The 22,297-nt window shown below is 40.8% G+C and overlaps 1 protein-coding gene across 3 annotated transcripts in view; it reads left to right on the top strand.

Annotated features, from left to right (window-relative positions):
- MRTFB (myocardin related transcription factor B) overlaps nucleotides 1-22,297 on the top strand; it is an 85,347-nt gene that overhangs the window by 7,304 nt on the left and 55,746 nt on the right. For all 3 annotated transcript variants that reach the window (XM_032231225.1, XM_032231223.1, XM_032231224.1), the window contains exon 3: nucleotides 15,323-15,489. In XM_032231225.1, the coding sequence (XP_032087116.1) occupies nucleotides 15,336-15,489 (154 nt within the window). In that variant the 5' untranslated portion in view covers nucleotides 15,323-15,335. The remainder of the gene's footprint in view (nucleotides 1-15,322; nucleotides 15,490-22,297) is intronic.

The raw sequence follows: 22,297 nt of genomic DNA, 5'->3' as shown, positions 1-22,297 counted from the left end.
TGCACTCGTCAGGGACACACCCCAGAAGAGAACCTACCAAATGAACATGCACGCAGCAGGAAATGAAATTCTGATTTCCAGCGCACACAGTGGGCACCAGCCAGCTTGTCTTCTGGTTATTGGCATGCCTGTGTGCGGGACGATCAGCTGGCTGGCATGCATGCACACAATGGAAACTGAAAGACTGGTTCTTCAGGTTCTGGCACTGCCACACATGCAAAAAACAGCTGATCATCGCGTGCACATGTGCACCAGAAACCTAGAAGAGGAATGGCCACCGCCGCGCATGCCAGCTGACAATGACTCCGCATGCCACTTAGGGCACGTGCCATAGGTTTGCCATAAAGGGACTAGGAGAAGATTCATGGATACCATAGAAAAAGTAGGATGATGAAAACATATTTGCTTTCCTTGTTTACTAACTTTGGGTATCTTATTCCTGGAACAGGCATTAAAATAGAGAACAGGGAATATTATATACAGGAAAAAAAATGAAGCTCTTTTAAGTGGATTTGTACTTGGCTTTCATAAGTCTTTTATCACAAAATAAAATATCATAATTCTTCTATCACTTATAGTGTTGGATCAAGCGTCAGGCACTTGGATATGAGTTATCTCTTCTCTTCATCGGCAAAATCATTTTTATATTCAGAAAATCAAGGGAGAGCCAAAAATAGCTTCATCATTATGTAATTCTACTTTAAAACCTCCAAGTTCCCCACACTTGAAAGAAAATATCTGCTATGTTTTATTTTATTTTATCGGAATCATAAAATATTTTATTTAGCAGCTGTAGAATACAGTTCTGCTAGGATTAATTCAGATTATTATTTGCAGAGCCTAATAAAAACTACATCTGTTTTGAAATTACATTTCTAATAGACTATTAGTACTGGGAATTTTACTTATGTTTTTAAAAATGACTGCCTTATAAGTATGGATTCTGCAAAGCCTGAAATCAATTAGCACCACATTTAAATGTAACACTTCAATTTAAAGTATAAAATCAAATATTGCAATTAGAATGTTCTACAGAAATGCAACCTATAAATTAACATATTTAACACGTTTTATTTTTGCCTGTTTGATTAAAACAGCTAGTTTATCCTCAGATACATTTCTCACAAGGACATTTTCTTCAGAAACCCTCCCCCCCACTTATGATAAGACTCACTTTGGTAAAGACTTTTTCTAATAAAAATTGGATTTAAGTTTGGATTGCACTCGGAAACAAGTTGGAAACCAAAACATGCTATCTCAATGCAAATTATACATGCTGTTAATGATTTGCTCCTTGTAATTCATGATTCTGTTTCATGTTGAATTAATAAATTTTTGACAGTCTCCCGATGTGACCCGAATTAAAGCATGTTACAATAATTTATTCTTATTGGCTATGAAGTCAGAGGTATTTTCAGACTCGTAAGATATTTGTTATGGCTTTGTAGAAGTATGTGTCATTAAAAATATATCTGATTGTAGCAGCATCTAAAGGTCCAAGGCCTGCTCATCAATCCCCTTCTTCACAGCCCCCCTTTTCAAGTGAGCCTGAAGTTCAGGCTCATTTAGGGGAAATTCAAGGCATGAACCTTTTCAGTCATCTTTTTTTATGAAAGGTTTATTTTTATTTTTTCCCTTTTAAAACAAAGATTTCATCATTCATTAATCTGTGTGTCGTCTTGAGTACAATTTTTTGGGGGTCATAATAGTTATAGCTTACCACCAAATTCTTTATATATATATCTATTCTTATTTTAACATTACAACTTAACATAGCTCCCGTTATAACAATTCCCTTCCTAAATTATTTAATGTTATACTTTTTATCCATATTCCTTTTGTAACCAATGATAAAATAACCTCCATAGATTATAATAATCAGAGTCTTCCTTTCCTTTAATTGTTAGTGTTAATCTATTCATTTCTGCACAATCTAATATTTTCTTCATCACATTTTCATCTTTAGGGATAGAAACTGATTGCATGATCTCCCATGAGAGGCTTAATATTTGTGTGAACAAATATTGACATTTTTGTTGGTTATTTAATCACCCTTCTTTCACCTCTCTAGTCATAAGGAGAAACTCGAGTCATGAATCTTTTCAGTCATCTTCAGAGGAGTGAGCCACAATTTATTCACCCTCATCCACTTTTCCTGCGGTGCCCCGAATTAAGGGATTTACAGGGTTGTAAAAAGGGAGCAGAAACAGCAAAGCCTTCAGATTATGAGACTGTCTCTGAAACATGAAGTGGGTGTGAGAAAGCATAGCGGGTGGGATAATATAAATGTCATAGGACTGAACAGCAGATTCAACTTTTGACATGTTCCTGTGAAACAGGAACAGAATCATTACAATAAAAGTGTTTCCTGTTCCCAGCCCTACTCTTAAGACACAGTATCACAGACAATAATGTGGAAAGCAGCTGAGATGTTCTAGAGCAACGGTCACCAACTGGTGTGGTCTGCGAGAAAATGTTGGTGGTCCGCAGAAAAATTATTTGCATTTTTTTGTATTGCACTAAATCAGGGGTCCTCAAATTACGGCTCCTGGGCTGGATACATGCAATGAACGCTTGTGTTGCTGCAGAGAGTCTCCCCCTTCAAGGTCTTTTTGTGCAGGTCAGAGGGGAGCAGAAATCCCTACTTGGGGGTCTGCTTCAGCCTCCTGGTGCGGGGCTTTGGGCAAAGGCTGGAGGAAAGCGTCGCTGGTGGCGAAGAGCCGGAGGGCCTCGTTCCAGTGGGACTGCATCATGGCTTGGAATTGGCTGACCATCTCAGCCCACTGAGCTTTCAGGCACCGGTACCTGGCCTTGCATTCCCGCAGGTCTTCCCTCTGCTTGGAAAGCCTATGCTGGTAGGCCTCAGTGAGTTGCTTTTGCGCTGAGCCTCCTTCTGGGTCAGATCCAATTTGAACTAAGCCATTTGTTTTGCCAACTCTTTCTCATGGTGGCTGCTTACACCCAACAACTGTTTCCTGTTGGGGCCCTAAGGAGCCCAGGAGGGCAGGTGACAAGTGGCTGGGAGGGGAGGGGGAAGTAGAGGCTGGCAAGGTGCCCCTCAACATGAGTGACATCGAGTTGGCCAGGCCCACCCAGTCACATGACCACCTTGCCACGCCCCACCCAGCTGGTCATTAGGCAGATCATATTAGTGGTCCACCGGATTTAAAATTATGAATTTAGTGGTCCCTGAAGCCCGAAACAGTAGTGGGTTCCTATTGGCATTCCCACTGGTTCGCAGAGCGCAGAAATTTCTCCTTAGTTCTAGGTTGCTTCTGCCCTTCATTAGTTTCCATCGTTTCTTTGCTTGCCTTCTGAAACATGTAGAAGTCTTTCAGAAGGCAACTGAATATCTTGCCAGCTGAAACATGTACGAAATGTTTCATTATGTCCCTTTTTAGCATTCGGTAGGTAATAAACATTGAAATTACAGCGTGAGCTTACTTGCTCCATGGATTCATTATATCGCTTCTGCTCAACTATAACGGCTTCTATAATTAACAGCTCTCTCCTTCTTGAGTTTCAGAAGTCTTCTTCACATGTTGCGGCTAATGATCATATGAATGTAGTTAGGTACAAGAGTGCTATGATCATGACAGTTGCATAAATATACTTGATAAATATTCAAAGGAGAATATTTGTAGCTCAGAGATGAAATGAGAGGTCCTTGGTTCTCTCCAAGCTTGCTTGTTTCTTGTTGAGTGCTGTTTGCTGTCCGTTTTTTTGTTTTTGTGACAGCAGAAGGGGGTGGGGGATGGCATAAGAGCTGGTGTTATAAACTCCACATGTGCCGCTTTGTAGTGTAGTGTGGGTTTGTAACCAAGAATTGGGAAGGATACAAGTTGTGGATCACCCTTAGGGAATAAAAAAGGTGAGAAATTCGGAAGAAATGCTCAAGATTAAATGTTCAGCTTAATCGTTAATTTCGAAGAGCAGTTTTAGTACTACAGTAAGTAATGGGATCAATTTTCAAGCCGATTCTTGGGGCTTGCATCTCTTGCAAACTGAACATAATTGCAGAGGTATAAGTCACAAGGGTAGAAATGTGTGGGAAGCGTGTTCTTTGGTTTAAAAGTATTAATTATGCCCTCTTAATAGAATAGGTAAAGTGATGTATTGGTATGCTAAACAGCTATTTTGAAGACCAGAGAGCAAGAGTAAGTAATCCTATAGAGGCAGCACTTTATTAATTAAAAGAAAAAAAAGTGTGTTTTCTACAATAACTTCAAACCAATGAGGGTTTGTGAACAAACACTGCCAAGAAATGGTGATAATGAACAGGCCATCATCCTACCAATTTTTGCTTCTCAGAAATTGCTTTTTTGCTTCATTCTTACTTTCTTGGAATGGAATGGAATTCTTTATTAGCCAAGTGTGATTGGACATGCAAGGAATTTGTCTTTGGTGCAGATGCTCTCGGTGTACATAAAAGAAAAGATAAATTTGTCAGAAATCATTAAGGTACAACACTTAATGATAGTCATAGGGTACAAATAAGCAATCAAATCATATTAGGAAACAATCAATATAAATCTTAAGGATACAAGCATCAAAGTTACAGTCATACAGTCATAAATGGGAGGAGATGGGTGATAGGAATGATGAGAAGACTAATAGTAATAGTAATGCAGCCTTAGTGAATAGTTTGATAGTGGTGAGGGAATTATTTGTTTAGCAGAGTGATGGCGTTTGGTAAAAATTGTCCTTGTGTATAGTTCCTCTGGTGTGGAGTGCCCTATAGCATTGTTTTGAGAGTAGGGGTTGAAACAATTTATGTCCAGGATGCGAGGAATCTGTAAATATTTTCACTGTCCTCTTTTTGACTTGTGCAGTATACAGGCCCTCAATGGAAGGCAGGTTGGTAGCAATTGTTTTTCCTGCAGTTCTAATTATCCATTTCAGTGGTGAGTTCTGGATCCCGTTCCAATCGGTATGGTTGGAACGGGCCCGGCATTGTCCACATGGACGTGCATGGCGTGGCCGCACACACATGCGTCTTACTGCTTCCGCGAGCCTCCATGATGCTCCAGCTGCTCAGCAGAGCGTCGCACAGGCATTGTATGCTCCGTGCCCTGAAGTGCCAAAGACTTAAAAGACCATTAAGGAACTCAGGCGGTGGGTGGGCCCTCCAGAGCACCGTACCGGAATGGTATCCATTGCTCCGGGTAGGCTCCGGCACTCCTGTACTGGGGCGTACCGCCTGCAGCCCACCACTGATCCATTTGTAGGTATTTCTTCCGTTCATGCCTTGAACCCCAGACACAGGCTGTTTGTGGCAATGGGATGGAACAGAGAGCAGGATCTTCTTTTCTCACTGAAAGCCATGTTGGGAGGGGGGAAGCTGAAAACTACCACTCTGGACATCCTGCAACCACTGGACTGATACAAAGGAACAACAGCTGATTTTCCCAGTGAATTCCAGGAAGCCTGCACTGGGCACTCACTGGGAGCTCTCAGTTAGGTGGAACTTTAGAATTCAAATCAAGGGTTGCTCTTAACACCTGGGGAGACTGAGATCAAGGATATACTCCGAAGCTTTGCACTAGCTCAAAATTGCAAAGACTCTCGGGGGAAGTTTGGTTTCTGGGAAAATTACTTTGAATGTAGATAAATATTTGCTTTCCCTTGAATAGCGTGCACAGAACGGGCCTATGCATTTGAAGTTGAAAGATGGTCTGTATCGTTCTTTAGGAATAAACAAGGTTGATAAAAAATTTCCACCGCGGAGTAGACTTGTTTAGGAGAACAGCTGGAAATGTGCTTGTTGTACACATAGGAAACAAACCTGAACTTCCTTCCTCCCTAGTTGGATTCTAATGTTTTCCTCACTTTGTTTGGTTTAAGAGCTTGCTGGATACGAATCAATAATGCAACACCTGCAAGTTGTTCTTAAATCAAAATATCTGGCCAGCTTAGCATAACGGTGAAATCATAAATTAACTTAACGAGCAAATGTCCAGCCAGACCATTAAGAGAACGCAAGCACATCAATAGCACTGTGAACCCGTCTTGTATGTAGATGAGCACGAAGCAAACTCCTTGTCCCGACAGAAAACCTTTTTATTAATTTACTCCCCCGGATATCTGCGAGACCGCCTCCTGCCACATACCTCCCAACGGCCGATAAGATCTCACAGGATGGGCCTTCTCCGGCTGCCGTCGACCGGACAATGTCGGCTGACGACCCCCCGGGGGTGGGCCTTCTCTGTAGCTTCTCCGGCCCTGTGGAACGATCTACCTGCAGAGATCCAGACCCTTCCCACTCTCTCGGCCTTCCGAAAAGCCACTAAAACCTGGCTATTCCGGAAGGCCTGGGGCTGTTGACCTCATGAACGAGGTCCAGCCCCACCTAGATTGAGTGTATGGTGTGTTGCTTTTTAAATCTGTTTCTCTTTCCCTATTTTTTAACTTTTTATCTTTTTAGTCTTGTACTTTGTAAGCCGCCCAGAGTCCTTCGGGATTGGGCGGCATATAAATTTATTAAATTTACAATTTACAATTACTGTGAATTCTGCTCATTCACATCCAGCAAAGTCTTTCAAGGGAGGATTTACAGTCACAGACCTCATCTGGCTTGGAGAGCTGCCAGGCCGATATCTGCAAAACTTGGCAAGGAGTCTCAGAGAGTCACGAACCAATTAAGCGAACTAATTGTCTCCTGCAAACTCTATTCCCCTTTCGCTCCTCTTTTATTTCCTCTGGGAGGGGCCATTCATCATCCACCTGTGGCCTTACTCTCAAGTCGACCCCTGTTGTGTAGCTGTTCCCTTCGTCTGGCAACTCTGTGTATGCACACACTGGGAACAGGCTCCAGCTGTTTGTCTGTCTCACTCATGTCTGACTCTGAAGGCAGCTGATAACTGTCGGACGGCTCTGGCCCCCTCTCTGCCTCTGACACAGAGCCCTCATCGGAGCCTTCCCCAGACTCCAGGACTGGCCCAGGTTCCTCACCAATCTTCCCACTGTCCGAATCTGCTGCCAGCTCTGCTGGTGGGCCACAACAAAGGTCAGAATGTATGGATTTTTGATATTTAATCTTATCCCAACATAATGGAAGAAGTTATGACCCTTTCATAAAGTAAACCCCACTTGGTTCATGTAATGACTTAGACAATTACTTCCTTAGCAAAGAAAAACTCTTCAATATGTTCAGTTTTTGTGAGTGCGGTTGAATGATAAACAGTGGAATGATATCTTGAGTCCTTACTAATCGGGGTTTGAGATGTCTATGGAGATTCTCAATCATCCAGGTCATGATTGTCCCCCAAATGTTTCTCAAAAGGCAACTGGACTTCCTTGATTCCCCCCCCCCCCCCCCGAAAACATTTCGCTTCTCATCCAAAGAACCTTCTTCAGTTCTAAGCTGAAGAAGTTTCTTGGATGAGAAGCAAAATATTTTTTTAAAAAATAAACAAGGAAGTCCACTTGCCTTTCGAAAAGCACTTTTGGGACAGGGTTGGCGTTACATTTTGAATAAAATGAAATATTGTATTGGAATCCAGAGGCAAATATGCATAGTGTTGAGTCTTTAGAACTGGAATGAATGGGAGGGAACAGCTAAGCTTGATGACTGCTTATTAGCATATGGTGATGGTCATTCTTTTACATGGAAAGATTTCATGATAGTTGCTGGTTTTAAAGTCTTAAAGTGTATTACTTTCAGAAACAGAAGCAAATCATAGATAACAGTTGCTAAGAAACAGTAACAAGGCTATTTCTTAGAGACATCATCTAGGGACATCTGGTTGAACAGAATCCTGGAGTAGGCAGATCTTCACTTGATCCCAAAAAGCTCTTCTTAAAAATCTTGTGTTAGCTTCTAATGCTGTGTCATTAGCGTTTGACCAGAGCCATTGCCTTTACAGGCAGCCCTTGACATACAATAGTTAATAGATTAACAGAGTTGGAAGGGCCCTTATAGGTCAGTGATGGCAAATCTTTTCTGGACCGAGTGCCGAAAGCATGCACATGTTGGTACAGCCTCCCCGCAGTGCCCCGTGCATGCGTCCTGCCCCCGTGCATGCAGGTGGAACCCCTGGATGTGGCCCCCGCATGCACACACCCCGCCCGCACCCTATGCATGCAAGCACGCCTCCCGCACGTGCCCCATTCCCTGCACATGCACAGCAGAGACCCGAAGACGACCTGCATGGCGGGAGGTGTGCATACATGAACTGGGGCAAAGGCTCGTGGGCCATCAGAGAGGGTGCTGTGTGCCACAGGTTTGCCATCATGGTCATCTAGTCCAACACCCCCACCCCCTGCAGGTGACCCTGCGCCATATTTTGACAAATGGCGGTCCAATGAAAGTCTCAAGTGATGAAGCCCCCACAACTTCCGAAGGCAACTTCTGTTCCATTGGGTTGATTGCCCTCACTGTCAGAAAGTTCCTCCTCATTTCTCAGTTTCCATCCGTTATTCCTTGTCTGGATGCCTCGGAAAACAGCTTGACCCCCTTCCGCTCTGTGGCAGCCCCTCAGATATTGGAAGACTGCTATCATGTTTCCCCTGGTCCTTCTTTTCATTTAACTAGACATGCCCAGTTCCTGCAACGGTTCTTCATGTGTTTTAGCCTCCAGTCCCCTAATCATCCCGGTTGCTCTTCTCTGCACTCTTTCTAGAGTCTCAACCTTTTGGTGGGTGTGGCACTGGAACAATACTGCAAAAACCCCATTCCCTCCCCACTCGTGCAGTGCAGTGGGGATCATGGGATCAGAGATTAACAGATTAACAGAGTTGGAAAGGACCTTGTAGGTCATCTAGTCCAACCCCCCTGCCCCCCCCGCTCAAGCAGGAGACCCTACGCCATTTCTGACAGATGGCAGTCCAGTCTCTTCTTGAAATGATGAAGCTCCCACAACTTCCGAAGGCAACTTTAGTTGATTGGCTCTCACTGTAATCTATTTAGTGACCATCTGAAGTTACAAAAACACTGAAAAAAAGGTGACACGGCCATTTTTCACACTTAGGACAATTGCAGAATCAGGTGGTTTACATTGAAATGCTTGACAGCTGACTTGTATTTATGACTGTCGCAACGTCCTGAGGTCACGTGATCCCCTTTTGCGACTTCAAGCAAAGTCAATGGGGAAGCCAGATTCACTTAACAAACTGTGTGTCTAATTTAACAACCGCAGTGGTTCACTTAAGCAAGGTGACAAGCAAAGTCGTAGAGTGGAGCAAAACTCACTTAACACATTTCTCACTCAGCAACATAAATTCTGGGTTTAAATGCGGTCATAAGTCGAGGACTACCTATATTTCTACAGTACCTATCCTAAGGGGGGGGGGAACAGATTGTGTAATGTTTTTCTCTGGTTAAAATCTCTTTGGAATGCTGTTTCTTTCTTGCAAAATTTCAGAGAGATAATGATGCTTAGTATGATTTTTTTCCTTGTGTCTATTTCCCAGGGAAATAGACTGTTTATTAAGTATTTTAACTGCTACATGTAGCCTTTTTCAGTATACATAATACTGAAAAAGGCTACATGTAGCGGTTAAAAGGCTTAGGTTGTGTGGACTAGTGCTTATTTAACTTAATGGTGTGCAAACAGTTTTGAGTAAACCTTTTTTTTAAATCTAGCACACTATGTTTAGTTTGCAGAATTAAAATTTATCAAAGGAATTTAGTTACTTGGAAGGGTAAACCTTGTAGAATATGTGCTGCCTTAAATTTTAGATATGGAAAGTCTCATAGTTCTTTTTTTAAAAAAATATGATTGGAAATCCCAGCCCCCCCCCCATAGCTATATTTTTTGGGGGGGGGGGGTGAGTTAGGAAAATATCAAAAATCATTTTTTCTCTTTAAAATCATTTTGAGCGCATGTGCCCTCCCCCCAAAATAAGCCCTCCATCCCTGATAATATTGCAACACAGCAGCAGCCATGAGGTGACCACGCTTTCCAGCCCCCTGCACCTCAAAAATAATAAGACCTCCCCAAAAATAAGGCCAAGTGCTTATTTCAGGGGGGTCAAAAGAAAATGTCTTATTTTCGGGGAAACATGGCACTGTATTTTAACCTGAATACTATATTTTAAAAATTTTGTGTACCAGGATTGAAAACTTGCTACTAAATTTTGGTTTCTTTGGAATTTGTGTAATTCTGCATTGTAGATATTTTGGAATGAGCAACCCAATTCTTTTTCCTCTCCTTGACCAGCTAAATTTCCACATTTTCTTTGTAACGGTTGTCCGATTCAGCCTCTCTCTAACGTTAAGGCTAGTTTCTAAAGATTCTTGCTGAATCTTTTTTCTTATTCATACAATTTGCTTCTCTCTAATAGTGATTCTTTTTATATTACATGTAACCATAGTAATGAGAATAGGAAGCAGTTGTTGCTAGGTTCCATATTTCAATGCCTTCATTTGCGTATTTCAATAAGCAGGCCTCTTTGCCTAGCGAATATAGTAAAGATAGCAGTTAAATCATGAGTTATATAATTAAGCACTTCAATCAGTTGGAAGTTTGGAATTTCAAAGCAAGAGGCTAATTTGCCTATTTAATAGAGTTTCTAGCTTTATTCAGTTTATTCAGTTCAGTTTCTGATGGCAGCAAATGTGCAGCCCTGATTTCATATCAAATAGATTTCCTGACCCTAAATAGGTCTAGTTGAATGTAGACCCCATTGAGTTTGGGCAATTAAAATAACAGCTTTTGATGGATAAGATGCTGAAGCTACCAAGATAGCAATTTGCATTTACTTAGAATTTTAATAGGGATTTTGCTTTGGAATGATTCTTTTAACGAGTTACCTGTTTGAACGTGTGTGGGTGCTTGAGAGAACATATAATGACATAAAATGGGACTGACAGGAGGAATATAAAAAGCTAATTATTAAGCAATAACAACCACATATTATTGCATCTTTGGTTAAATTCCAAAACCCTTTTTTAATGTTTTTTTTTTTACTGTATCTGTAAATCCAGTGCTTATGTTTTAACAGGAACATTTGGCTATTCATAAGCTATACAATGTGCAGTTTGTGAAATGCAGGAGTGTTTAGTGTTCTAAAATACAGGTAATCCTCATCTTATACACCACAATTGAGCCCAAAATTTATGTTGTTCAGTGAGAAATTTGTTGCGTGACTTTTGCTCCATTTTACAATTCTTCTCACCACCTTTGTTAAGTGAATCACTGTAGTTCTTAAATTAGTAACACGGTCGTTAAGAGAATCTGGCTTCCCCATTGACTTTGTTTTCTCAAAAGGGATCACATGACTCGGGACACTGCAACCGTCACAAATGTGAGTCAGTTGTTGAGCATCCGAATGTAAATCACGTAACTATGGGGCTGCTGCAAAGGTCATAAGTATGAAAAACGGTCATGTCACTTTTCCCCCCAGTGCTGTTGTAACTTTGAACGGTTGCTAAATGAACTGTTGTAAGTCGAGAGCTATCTGTACGCTCCCTTCCTCGGGCCCTGCGTTTCATAGACAAAATGGCTTGTAGTCACTCCAGCAAAGAATGTGCTGGAAGTCCATTGGACAAAGCACTTACAAGCTACCACAGCATATCAAGGCCAGGGTGGTATGCTTGAAAATGATTGACAGTCAGTGAACAGAAGGAATGAAAAGAACACTTTGCAGAAAGAAGAGTGGAGGGGTAAGGAAGGTGGGAAATGAAACGTTCTTAAGAACAGTGAATCATAGATATAAAAAGAGAAAGCCTAGCAAACAATACACCCACCATCTACCATGAGTACCATTTTATCTCCCGAGTACACGCTTTGAGAAATTATGTAAGAATTTAAAAGGTCCTTACTTATTATGGGGGGAAAGCAGATAGCTGAAATATCACATCAGAGAGAAAAGGGATCTTTCCCTCTTTCCTTTTCCTTTCTTTTTCCTCATGCTGATTATATGAATGCAGGCAGTCCTTGACTTAAAACAGGTCACTTAACCATTCAAACTTGCAACGGATTCGAAAAAAATTACTTATGACTCTTCTTTGAAATTATATGAGTGCTGCATATCCCCTGTGGTCACACGGTTGCATTTTGGGTGCTCAGCAACAAGCATGCCTTTATGAATGGTTGCTATGCCCCATGGTGTTGGGGCCCGCCAGCAGAGCTGGCAGCAGATTCGAACAGTGAGGAGGTTGGGGAGGAACATGGGACAGTCCTGGAGTCTGGGGAAGGCTCGGATGAGGGCTCTGGCACGACCGTCTGATAGTTATCAGCTGCCTTCAGAGTCAGACATCAGTGAGGCAGACGAACAGTTGGAGCCTGTTCCCAGTGTGCGCATGCGCAGAGTTGCCAGATGAAGGGAGCAGCTAAAGAACAGGGTTCGACTTGGGAGTAAGGCCACAGGTGGACAATGAACGGCCCCCTCCCAGAGGAAATAAAAGAGGAGCGAAGGGGGAGTGAAGTTTGCAGGAGACAATTAGTTCGCTTAATTGGTTTGTGACTCTCCAAGACTCCTTGCCAAGTTTTGCAGAGATCAGCCTGGCAGCTCTCCAAGCCAGATGAGGTCTGTGACTGTAAATCCTCCCTTGAAAGACTTTGCTGGATATGAATGAGCAGAATTCAGTCAATTAATAAAAGGTTTTTTTTGTCAGGACAAGGAGTTTGCTTCAGACTCTTGGGAAGCCTCGGTCAGAACTCATGGACACATCATCACATTTTGCAATCCCCACCCACCCATTTTCCGACAACACCCCCCCCCCCCACTCATTGGATATAATGGATTCACATTTATGACCATGTGGCCTGTCCCTTTCCTTATATTTCTTCAGTCTTTTTGTTTCCACTTCTCAAGTTTTAAAAAGGGTTATGTACATGTACATATTACCATTTCTTTTGTTTCTGAATTGGTGTCTGCTTGGTTTTATTCTGTAATTAAAACAATACAGTAGATTGATGGTCCTCTCTGGCAACCAAGAATTCCACCTTGCTCTGCGTAACATCTAGATTCGAGCAGCCGTTCGTCTCGCTTATTGTTTTGTTTCTAAATGTCTAAATACTTGGGTTTAGTCAAATAAGAGTGCCAGATTAACCTCCCTGGAGTCTTAAAAATAAAATAGTGAAGAAGGAAAGTGAAAAGGGGAAGAAAAAGACATTCTCCGGCACCAGATTTTAACATAGTTGTCATCCGTTTCTAATGCTGTGATGGCAATGGGTTTCTTAGGAAGTCCTGACTAATCTCTTAGAGCACAGTGTTGTTCCATACAACATAGCTTGTGCCAGCTTATTTTAAGTAGCTACTTATGTTAAGACAATGTTCAATGAAGTCATCTAGCTACCTGAAGTTACTAGGACAATTAATATTATGCAAAGCATTCTGGAAACAACACTTTTGTGTTATTGTACTTTTCTGGCTATAGCAGTGCTTCTTTTTCCTAAGCTGCATTCTTTCAAACAGATTCCTAACCACGGCCTTATAACTAACCGCGGCCTTATAACCAACATGGTTTGTTTTTAATTAGTCACAATTTAGCAAAAGCCAAGAACTCGGTGTTCTGTCAAGGCTGAATTATCTGTATTATGTTTATAGGAGGTCCTTTGACTGGATGGAAGAGGAAGTTTGCTGAGAAAACTGCTAAAGGAAAATTATAGTACTGATGTTCCGTAGATACATATGTTATCATTCACCAAGAGATGATAATTAAAAACAATTTATTTTCAGCTGCGCTATTTGACTCTTTGTGAATTGTTGGTTATTTTTATTATAAAATAGAAGAAGATGCATGTTACACATTGGACTAATCTAAAGTAATCTGCTAACAGGATCCACATAACACAATCTACTTGTTTTTAGGATAGTTTATTAACTATCCTTACCTTTGATTTGTATATCATGATTGATAATGCATTCTTCCAGCCAACTATGTCTTAACCAGACCATGGTTTAGTGCAAAGAAACAAACCATTCACTTACTGGAAGATGTGTTTAACAGATGAAGTCCATGTGAAAGAATAATTTTAATGAACTGATTTGAGGAAATAAACCACATGTTATTAAAAGATAATAAGTTCATCACAGAAGTGAATTTTCCTACCTATTAAGGTTGTATAAGCCCCAAGGAACTGAAACCCATAGCCACAAAAACGGAGTTTGGGGGATAGAGTTTGTCCACAAGGCAGAGGACATGGCCTAGCGTCCACAGGATGTGATTTTAGTCATAAAAATGAGCAGAGCATTTTCGGAGCAAGAAACTCTTTTTAAGTGGCTGAGATGGTTTGAGCTGGAGAAACAGAATTTACAGCCATGTACGATCTGCATACAAGAGTAGAAAAATAGAATAGAATAGAATAGAATAGAATTCTTTATTGGTCAAGTGTGATTGGACACACAAGGAATTTGTCTTTGGGGCATATTCTCTCAGTGTACATAAATAAAAATAAAATAGAATACATTCATCAAGAATCATAAAATGCAACACTTAGTGATAGTCAACATTACTAATAAGCTATCAAATCGTACTAGGAAACAAACAAAACAATATAAATTGAAAGATACAAGCAACATGGTTATAGTCATAAGTGGGAAGAGATAGATACTAGGAAAGAAAAAGAATAGTAATATATTCTTGGTAAATTATTTGACAGTGTTGTGGGAATTAGTTGTTAAGCAGAGTGATGGCATTCGGGGTGGGGGGAAAACTGTCCTGGTGTGCAGTGCCCTATAGCATCGTTTTGAAAGTAGGAGTTGAAACTATTTATGTCCAGGATGTGAAGGGTCTGTATATATTTTCACAGCCCCTTTTTTGACTTGTGCAGTATACAGGTCCTCCATGGAAGGCAGGTTGGTAGCCATTGTTTTTTCTGCAGTTCTAATTCTCCATCGAAGTCCGTGTCTGTCTTGTTGGGTTGCAGAGCCAAACCAGGCTGTTATGGAGGTGTAGAAGATAGACTCAATAATTCCGCTGTAGAACTGAATCAGCAGCTCCTTGGGCAGTTTGAGCTTTCTCAGTTGGCACAGAAAGAACATTTTTGTGCTTTTTTGATAATGTTTTTGATGTTAGGTGTCCATTTTAAGTCTTGAGATATGATAGAACCTAGAAATTGAAGGTCTCTACGGTTGATACTGTGTTGTTTAGTACTATAAGAAGTGGTAGTGTAGGACCTTCTAAAATCTACCACAATTTCTACGGTTTTGAGTGTATTTAGTTCACGATTGTTCTGGTTGCACCACAAGGCTAGTGGTTCAACCTCCCATTACATACATTAAATACATGGTGCCAGCCATGAAGAGTGCTGACTCTTAAACTGAAGAGATTCTCCTGGATGTGGCTGAAGTAGCGAATATTTGTAATTATTCTTTGTGAACAGCTCTGTCAATACACTTCCAATAAGTCATTTTCTGTTGTCACTATCTCTAGTTGCTAGACCACAATGGAACACAAGGGGACAGTGGACACGGAAGATGATTTGGCATTATTACCACGCCTTGCGCCCAGTCCTCACAGTGAAGCAGTGGCCCACGAATTTCAAGAACTCTCTTTGCAACCAAACCAATATTTGCCTCCTCTCAATGAAAGGAAGAATGGTAAGTACGCCACGGGGCTGATGCCATGCTTAATATTTTTTTATCTAAGTCAGCCATTCTTTGGGTTTATGCCCATTTACAAGACCAATGACTGAATGTTCTGTAATGTTGCAAAAACAGGTCGCATTATTCTGTCATAAGCATAGGTGGATTTCCAGATGCAGCGATCCTCCAGTGCTTATAAAAGGTAAAGGTTCCCCTCGCACATATGTGCTAATCGTCCCTGGCTCTAGGAGGCGGTGCTCATCTCCATTTCAAAGGTGAAGAGCCAGCGCTGTCCGAAGACATCTCTCTGGTCATGTGGCCGGCATGACTAAATGCCGGAGGTGCACGGAACGCTGTTACCTTCCCACCAAAGGTGGTTCCTATTTTTCTACTTGCATTTTTACGTGCTTACGAACTGCTAGGTTGGCAGAAGATGGGACAAGTAACAGGAGCTCACTCCGTTACCTGGCATTAGGGATTCGAACTGCCAAACTGCTGACTTTTCTGATCGACAAGCTCAGCATCTTAGCCACTGAGCCACCACGTCCCTCCCAGTGCTTATATAATGTACTAATTACTTATGAAGGCAATGCTCTAATGAACGTTCCCTATATTTGAATATCTAGTTTTGGAATGTTCATTTCGTTGGTCATTTATAGAACTTAACGGATGTTTGTTTTCATGTCTTCCTTCACTGTTTGTTTTGGCAAGAAAAACAGGAGGTTTAATCAGGGCATGTCTAGTCTGAAAACTGAACATGTTTCCATTTGGTGTGGTCTTCATTCTTCACATCTGTTTGGGAAAACACACTTGCCTATGTGATCTTTTACTGCTGCATGCTTATCTGGTGATTTCCCACATCTTTTTAACAGCTGTTTTATCCTGCAATATCAAGATTTATCTTGGAAATCTCCATGGAGTCAGATCTTTAAACTTTGCCTATTCCTAATAGTGAATTAGCGAAGCGGTGGCTCAGTGGCTAAGACACTGAGCTTGTCTTTCAGAAGATCAGCAGTTCGGCAGTTTGAATCCTTAATGCCACATAACGGAGTGAGCTCCCGTGACTTGTCCTAGTTTCTGTCATCCTAGCAGTTTGAAAACACTTAAAAATGCAAGTAGAAAAATAGGAACCACCTTTGGTGGGAAGGGAACAGCGTTCTGTGCGCCTTCGGCTTTTAGTCATGCCAGCCACATGACCATGGAGATGTCTTCGGACAGCGCTGGCTCTTCAGCTTTGAAACGGAAATGAGCATTGCCCCCTAGAGTCAGGAACGATTAGCACATATGTGCGAGGGGAACCTTTACCGTTACCTTAATGGTGAATTTAATTCTGCTTCTTTAGCTACCTTTTTAATGTATTCTCATGGAGGTACATGTTCAGGGAATTGGAAATGATGTGTTAAAGAGGAGTAATAAACCTCTGCTTCTTGTAGCAGCACAACAATGGTGAGACAGTTGTCTGTGCCAGTGTAACTCATGCTTTCATAAAAGTCAGATAGCAGTAGTGCATGTGATGCTAGTAACTGTTTTAGACTGTGGGACCGTAATTTCATTTATGTCCCATTGAAAACATCTTTAATGCAGTGCTCATTCAGGCAGTTATCTTCATCTTCTCAGATAACGCCAAAGGTAATATTCTAGAGCCTGTTTTTAGAATCACAGGAGTCAATATTTACTTGAGAATGAACCTTTAAAACAATAGTCCCACGTAGCTTATTGGGAAGTCTTAACTAAGCAGAGGGAACCAATTTGCTTACAACGACAGTATTTCTAATATTCCTTGGCTTTGTCCTCTTCCAGCCTAGGGAAGTTGTCTTTGCTCAAAGAAGTTCTAACAAGTCCATTCAGATCTTGAAAATATTTGCTTAGCATGTACGGCTTTTAATTGGCAATGGATCCTGAATGCTCTGGATTTCTTCCAATGAGCTTTTCATCCTAGTTTTCAAGCAGGTTTTATTATAATCTCTTTTGCAGCCTGAAATGGATTATTCATCCTTGGCTTGTTGTAACTTGATTTTTCATTTCATATTAAGAATCAACGGTCTATTATTGGGGTGTGTGTATGTGTCAACCCCCCCCCCCCAAAAAAAAACCCCAAAGCCATTCTTCATGATGTTGGCAGAATTGCTTGTGTACAAAAAATGTGATGAAAAACTGCAGGTCAAACAGTGATAGGTTCCCAATTTTTTTAAACAAACAGTTTTTTATACTCAGTGTTTACTTCTTCCATTTCAGTCTTTCTAGTTGACTGAAAATCTATTCTGACAAGAATCTCTTTATGTCTTAAAAATACAGTAGCATCGGATGGAACTGCAGTAATTATCAGGGCTCCAAGTAACACCCCCAACGGCTTCCAGATCTGACAAATATATTGTGCGAAGCCCAGCAGGAAAAAAAAAATGTTGGTCCTGATTTGAATACGTAAATTATTATTGCAACAACTCCTTGGTCAGCTCTGTCTTTTATGGAGGTTGATCCAATGTATTTTCCCCCAGTGCTGCCTTAGTTTGAAATACAGAGTGTGAAAACAATGTTGTATATCTTGTCAATGGGAATTCATTGTGTCATGAGGCATTGCCTTGTTTTTGTCATAAAAACGCAGGCTTAAAGTTCATTTATCTTCTCAGTATGAACTTAGGAAATTCAGTAGGTTAAATTATCCAGAGTCCATAGGGAATTCTGCACAAATTAGAAGTGGTCTAAAAGGAAGTATGACATTTTCTGGCCTATGAGCTAGTTGTTGTTTTATATAGTTGAACACAAATCAACTGTTGGCGACGCCCATCTTCCAAAAATATAATTCCTCCAAAGTCTTTCATCAAAAAGCTTTTAGTACTGATCCGAGATTTTGCTTTTGAAAGTGGCTTTGCTTACAGTTAGTCTTCACATTCTTTATACTCTCCAGCTTTTATTTTAAAAATCAGTGTTTTTAACCTTTATAATCCCAAGTCCACGGAGATGCAGTTCTTCCCATGGTCTTTAAATGAGGAAAACATAAATTGTCGCAAATAAATTGATGACCTGATATGCAAGGCTACCTTTTAAATCCAGTTTTGTCATTTTTAAAGTTTTAATATTTTAATTATTGTTATTTAAGCCATTTTTTTTAATCAATGCTGCTCCATGATATAAATAAAAAATCGCAATATGTAGTGAAATTCACTGTAAATTAAATTCACTTGTGGGGGGATTGTGGGGGGGGGTGTCCAGTATGGTAAAAATCGAGGGGGAGGAAACTGTGACGCGTGAATCATTTTGCCAACTCGTGTCTTTTATCTAAGCAGTGACGTCTCTTAGCTTATAAGGAATGAGGAGGCAGATCTTGTGTGTGCTATTTCCCATTTAGCCTGTCATTGTCCTCAGGACTGCCAGTTCCCACAATTCCAGCATTCCCTAGGCATCTGTCAGTGTCTGCAAGGAACAAATTTCAAATATTAAAGCATGTGAAAAGACCCACAGGCCAAGCTCCAGTGGTCTCCAGAGAACTGACCTCTAAAATCAGCTCTCTGCTGACATTTTCACAGGCTTCTTAAAGGAATTTCTGTAGAGTCATTCCTTTTGGTAAACACTTAAGCTAAAATCTCTTGTCACTTTTAGTGAGATTTATTAAGGACTCTGTACCCCTGCTTTAACAAAGTAACCAGAAATGCAATTTGTTGTTGTTAGTTGCGAAGTCGTGTCCGACCCATTGTGACCCCATGGACAACGTTCCTCCAGGCCTTCCTGTCCTCTACCATCCTCCGAGAGTCCATTCAAGCTTCCACCGACTGCTTCAGTGACTCCATCCAGTCACCTCATTCTCTGTCACCCCCTTCTTCCTTTGCCCTCAATCTTTCCCAGCATGAGGCTCTTCTCCAGGGAGTCCTTCTTCCTTCTCATTAGGTGGCCAAAAGTTTCCTCTTCAGGATCTGGCCTTCTAAAGGGCAGTCAGGGTTGATCTCCTTTAGGACTGATCGGTTGGATCGCTTTGCAGTCCAAGGGTGCAGGAGTCTTCTCCAGCACCAAAGGTCTCAATTCTTTGGCGCTCAGCCTTTCTTATGGTCCAACTTTCACAGCCATTCATTGCAACTGGGAAAACCAAAGCCTTGACTATGCACACTTTTGTTGGCAGGGTGATGTCTCTGCTTTTTAGTGTGCTGTCTAGATTTGCCATCGCTTTCCTCCCCAGGAGCAAGCTTCTTTTAATTTCTTGGCTGCAGTTCCCATGTGCGGTGATCTTGGAGCCCAGGAAAATAAAATCTGTCACTACCTCCATTTCTTCCCCATCTATTTGCCAGGAATTGAGAGGGCCAGATGTCATGATGCAATAGATGTCCAAATGTTAACAGTAAAAAAAAGAAGAAATTTATATGGATATTGATATTTAATCTTCATGTAAATTTCTAGATCTTTCTTTTGTGTGTATAAAAACATTGTTTATTTGGAAATCAGTTTAGCCTTTACTGAAAGGGGTGTTGTTGTTTTTTAAGCTGAACATTTCCCCAAAGGATATCACTCAATTCAGGATGTTCCTTTTCATGAAGTATTAAAAAAAAATCTTGTGTTGTGATTGGGTGAATGAAGTTTCAAACATTTCAGTAAAGCGGCTTTTAAGAATGCCATGATGCTAATATCCTATAAATGTCCTTAAAAAAAAACAGTAACAGGAAATAACTTCCAATGAGTTGCAGTGTTTTTCCTTCATGTGAAAAATGGGTTGAAGCTTAATATATTCCACCGAGGCAATAAATAAAAGGCAGAAATAGAATAGGGCTGTGAATAAACTTGTCGTGAAGATTCCTGGATATTTATGATTGGACAGAATGGAGAAGGTTGACGTTACGTTTGGTAAGCAAATGTTAGATGTGTGGTTTGTTTTTAAAAGACTTATGGGAAAAGCCCATTTAAATGCAACATCAAAGTGAGAGTGGCAGTAGACTTTTTAGACATTTGTCTCACAGCATGAGGTCATTGGAATATCCTCCTCCTTAGGGCAAATAGCAGCCTGGAGGAGGGAGGATTTTAAACAAGAAGTGAGTTAGTGAGTGTGTGTGTCTGTGTATGAGAAAGAGAGAGAAAGAAAGAGAAAGGGAGCGAGAGAGATTTCTTCTGCCCACTGAACAGGTCTGATTTGTACTATTTTGTATGTTTACTGCTTTGGAAAGAAAGTGGGAAATTGATGTACTCTTAGTTAATAAAACTAAAATGTTAATTTTTAAAAGTGGAATACTTTTGGTTTCTATTCATCAGTCAAACCAAGAATCTTTTTAGGGTACATTCATAAGACTTGTCAAATAAATGTTTTTTTAGAATATCCCTCTTCCTTCATTCCCAATTGAGGAAAGGATGCTGGTTTTTTTTTTTTTTTTGGCTTGTAAAACTTGTGAGTAATATTGTTTCCTTGATAGAAAGTCCTATCCATTTGGAAAAGAGCTTCAAGTATCTGTTTATGGATTCCGTCTAGAATCAGCAGTAAGGTTTGTGTCCTAAGAAGTGGCGCTAATTAACTCACAATCAAGAGGTATATAAATCTCCTGTCTTCTGTGTCATCTTTAGCTTTAATTTCATTGAAACGAGTCTTCTATCAAATCAAATGTTGGGAAGTCCATTTGAGCAATCCTGAGTAATCTCTTATCTGGAAAGACTTGAGTTAGTAGTTTTCCAGCAAATGTCATAGTTGCTCAACCAGTTTCACCATCTCCGGATGGAATAATAGGTTTCTTTCACGCAGCAGGATAATCTCTCTTTAGATTGTGTGTCTCTAAATAAATTCTATTATTAACAGACCAAAGCTCCTCTTCTTTTGCATGATGTAAGCTTCATTTCTGCATTCTATGAAGCTGAGCTGGGTGATCTGATGGCATTGCAAAAACATCTTACTAGCCTATTATCTAGCAGCTATGTAAATGTTTTAAATGAACAAATAAATCTTGAGCAGATATGAGACAGTGGCATGTCGAGATGAATACTGTACGAATAAGCCTCTAGTACTGACAAGCATTGAGTATAGTAGGATGTGGTATAGCAGTGATGAAGTTTGGAGACAATGCATCTTAGAAACATATTTTAAAGTATTTTTGCCACCGCAGAACAAGCAAAATAAGAATTGTAGGAAGTTAGAAGTTAGCACCCACTCCTCTCCTAGAAAAATGAAATATTTTAGGGAATGTTAAAAAGGCAGAATATTATATTTCCCTGGATGAGAAAAGGCGAAACATGTTTTAAAGACAAAGCAGCTCCCTGCCCCTCCCCACCTTTGTCAATGGGCCATTAAGGCCTGAGGTAGTCTATTCTACATAACAAAGATCTACCTACTTCAGGCAGAGCCATAGTATGAATTGCCCAAAGCTTTCTACTCATCTCACCACATGGCACCTGGGAAGATTACTTCATCCCAACAGCTCAACCAAGCTTGGGACTCAAAAGACAGCCTACAGAGTTGCCCCTGCATGGCCCCATTGGAGTCTGACAACCAATCAGAATACAAGCTCAAACTCAATAGCCCAGAGAGGGCATAAAACGCAGGGATTCTCAGCACCTCTGCCCTTTTTACTTTAAGATCTTCAAGGCATGTGATCCCCCCCCCCCCTTCCAGGACCTCAAACCATGTTGTCCTGTCCACCATTAAAAACCATCTTTCCAAAGAGCCGCCATGTTTCCAGTGTCTTTCTCCCCACTTGGAACTGAACCCAGATGGACATTCCTTCCAACAGAATCTAAGATAATACAAGGGCAGTTTAAAAGCCTTTCCCAAAACTTGGTATCCTACAGTGGCCACTGACATAACTCCAGGAAGCATGGAAATTATTGCTGTTTCTCTGCAGTTGTTTCCACACAACAAATA

This window comes from Thamnophis elegans, chromosome 14, assembly GCF_009769535.1.
Source record: "Thamnophis elegans isolate rThaEle1 chromosome 14, rThaEle1.pri, whole genome shotgun sequence".
In the NCBI taxonomy this organism is placed as follows: domain Eukaryota; kingdom Metazoa; phylum Chordata; class Lepidosauria; order Squamata; family Colubridae; genus Thamnophis; species Thamnophis elegans.
This window is presented reverse-complemented; position numbering and strand designations above follow the sequence as displayed.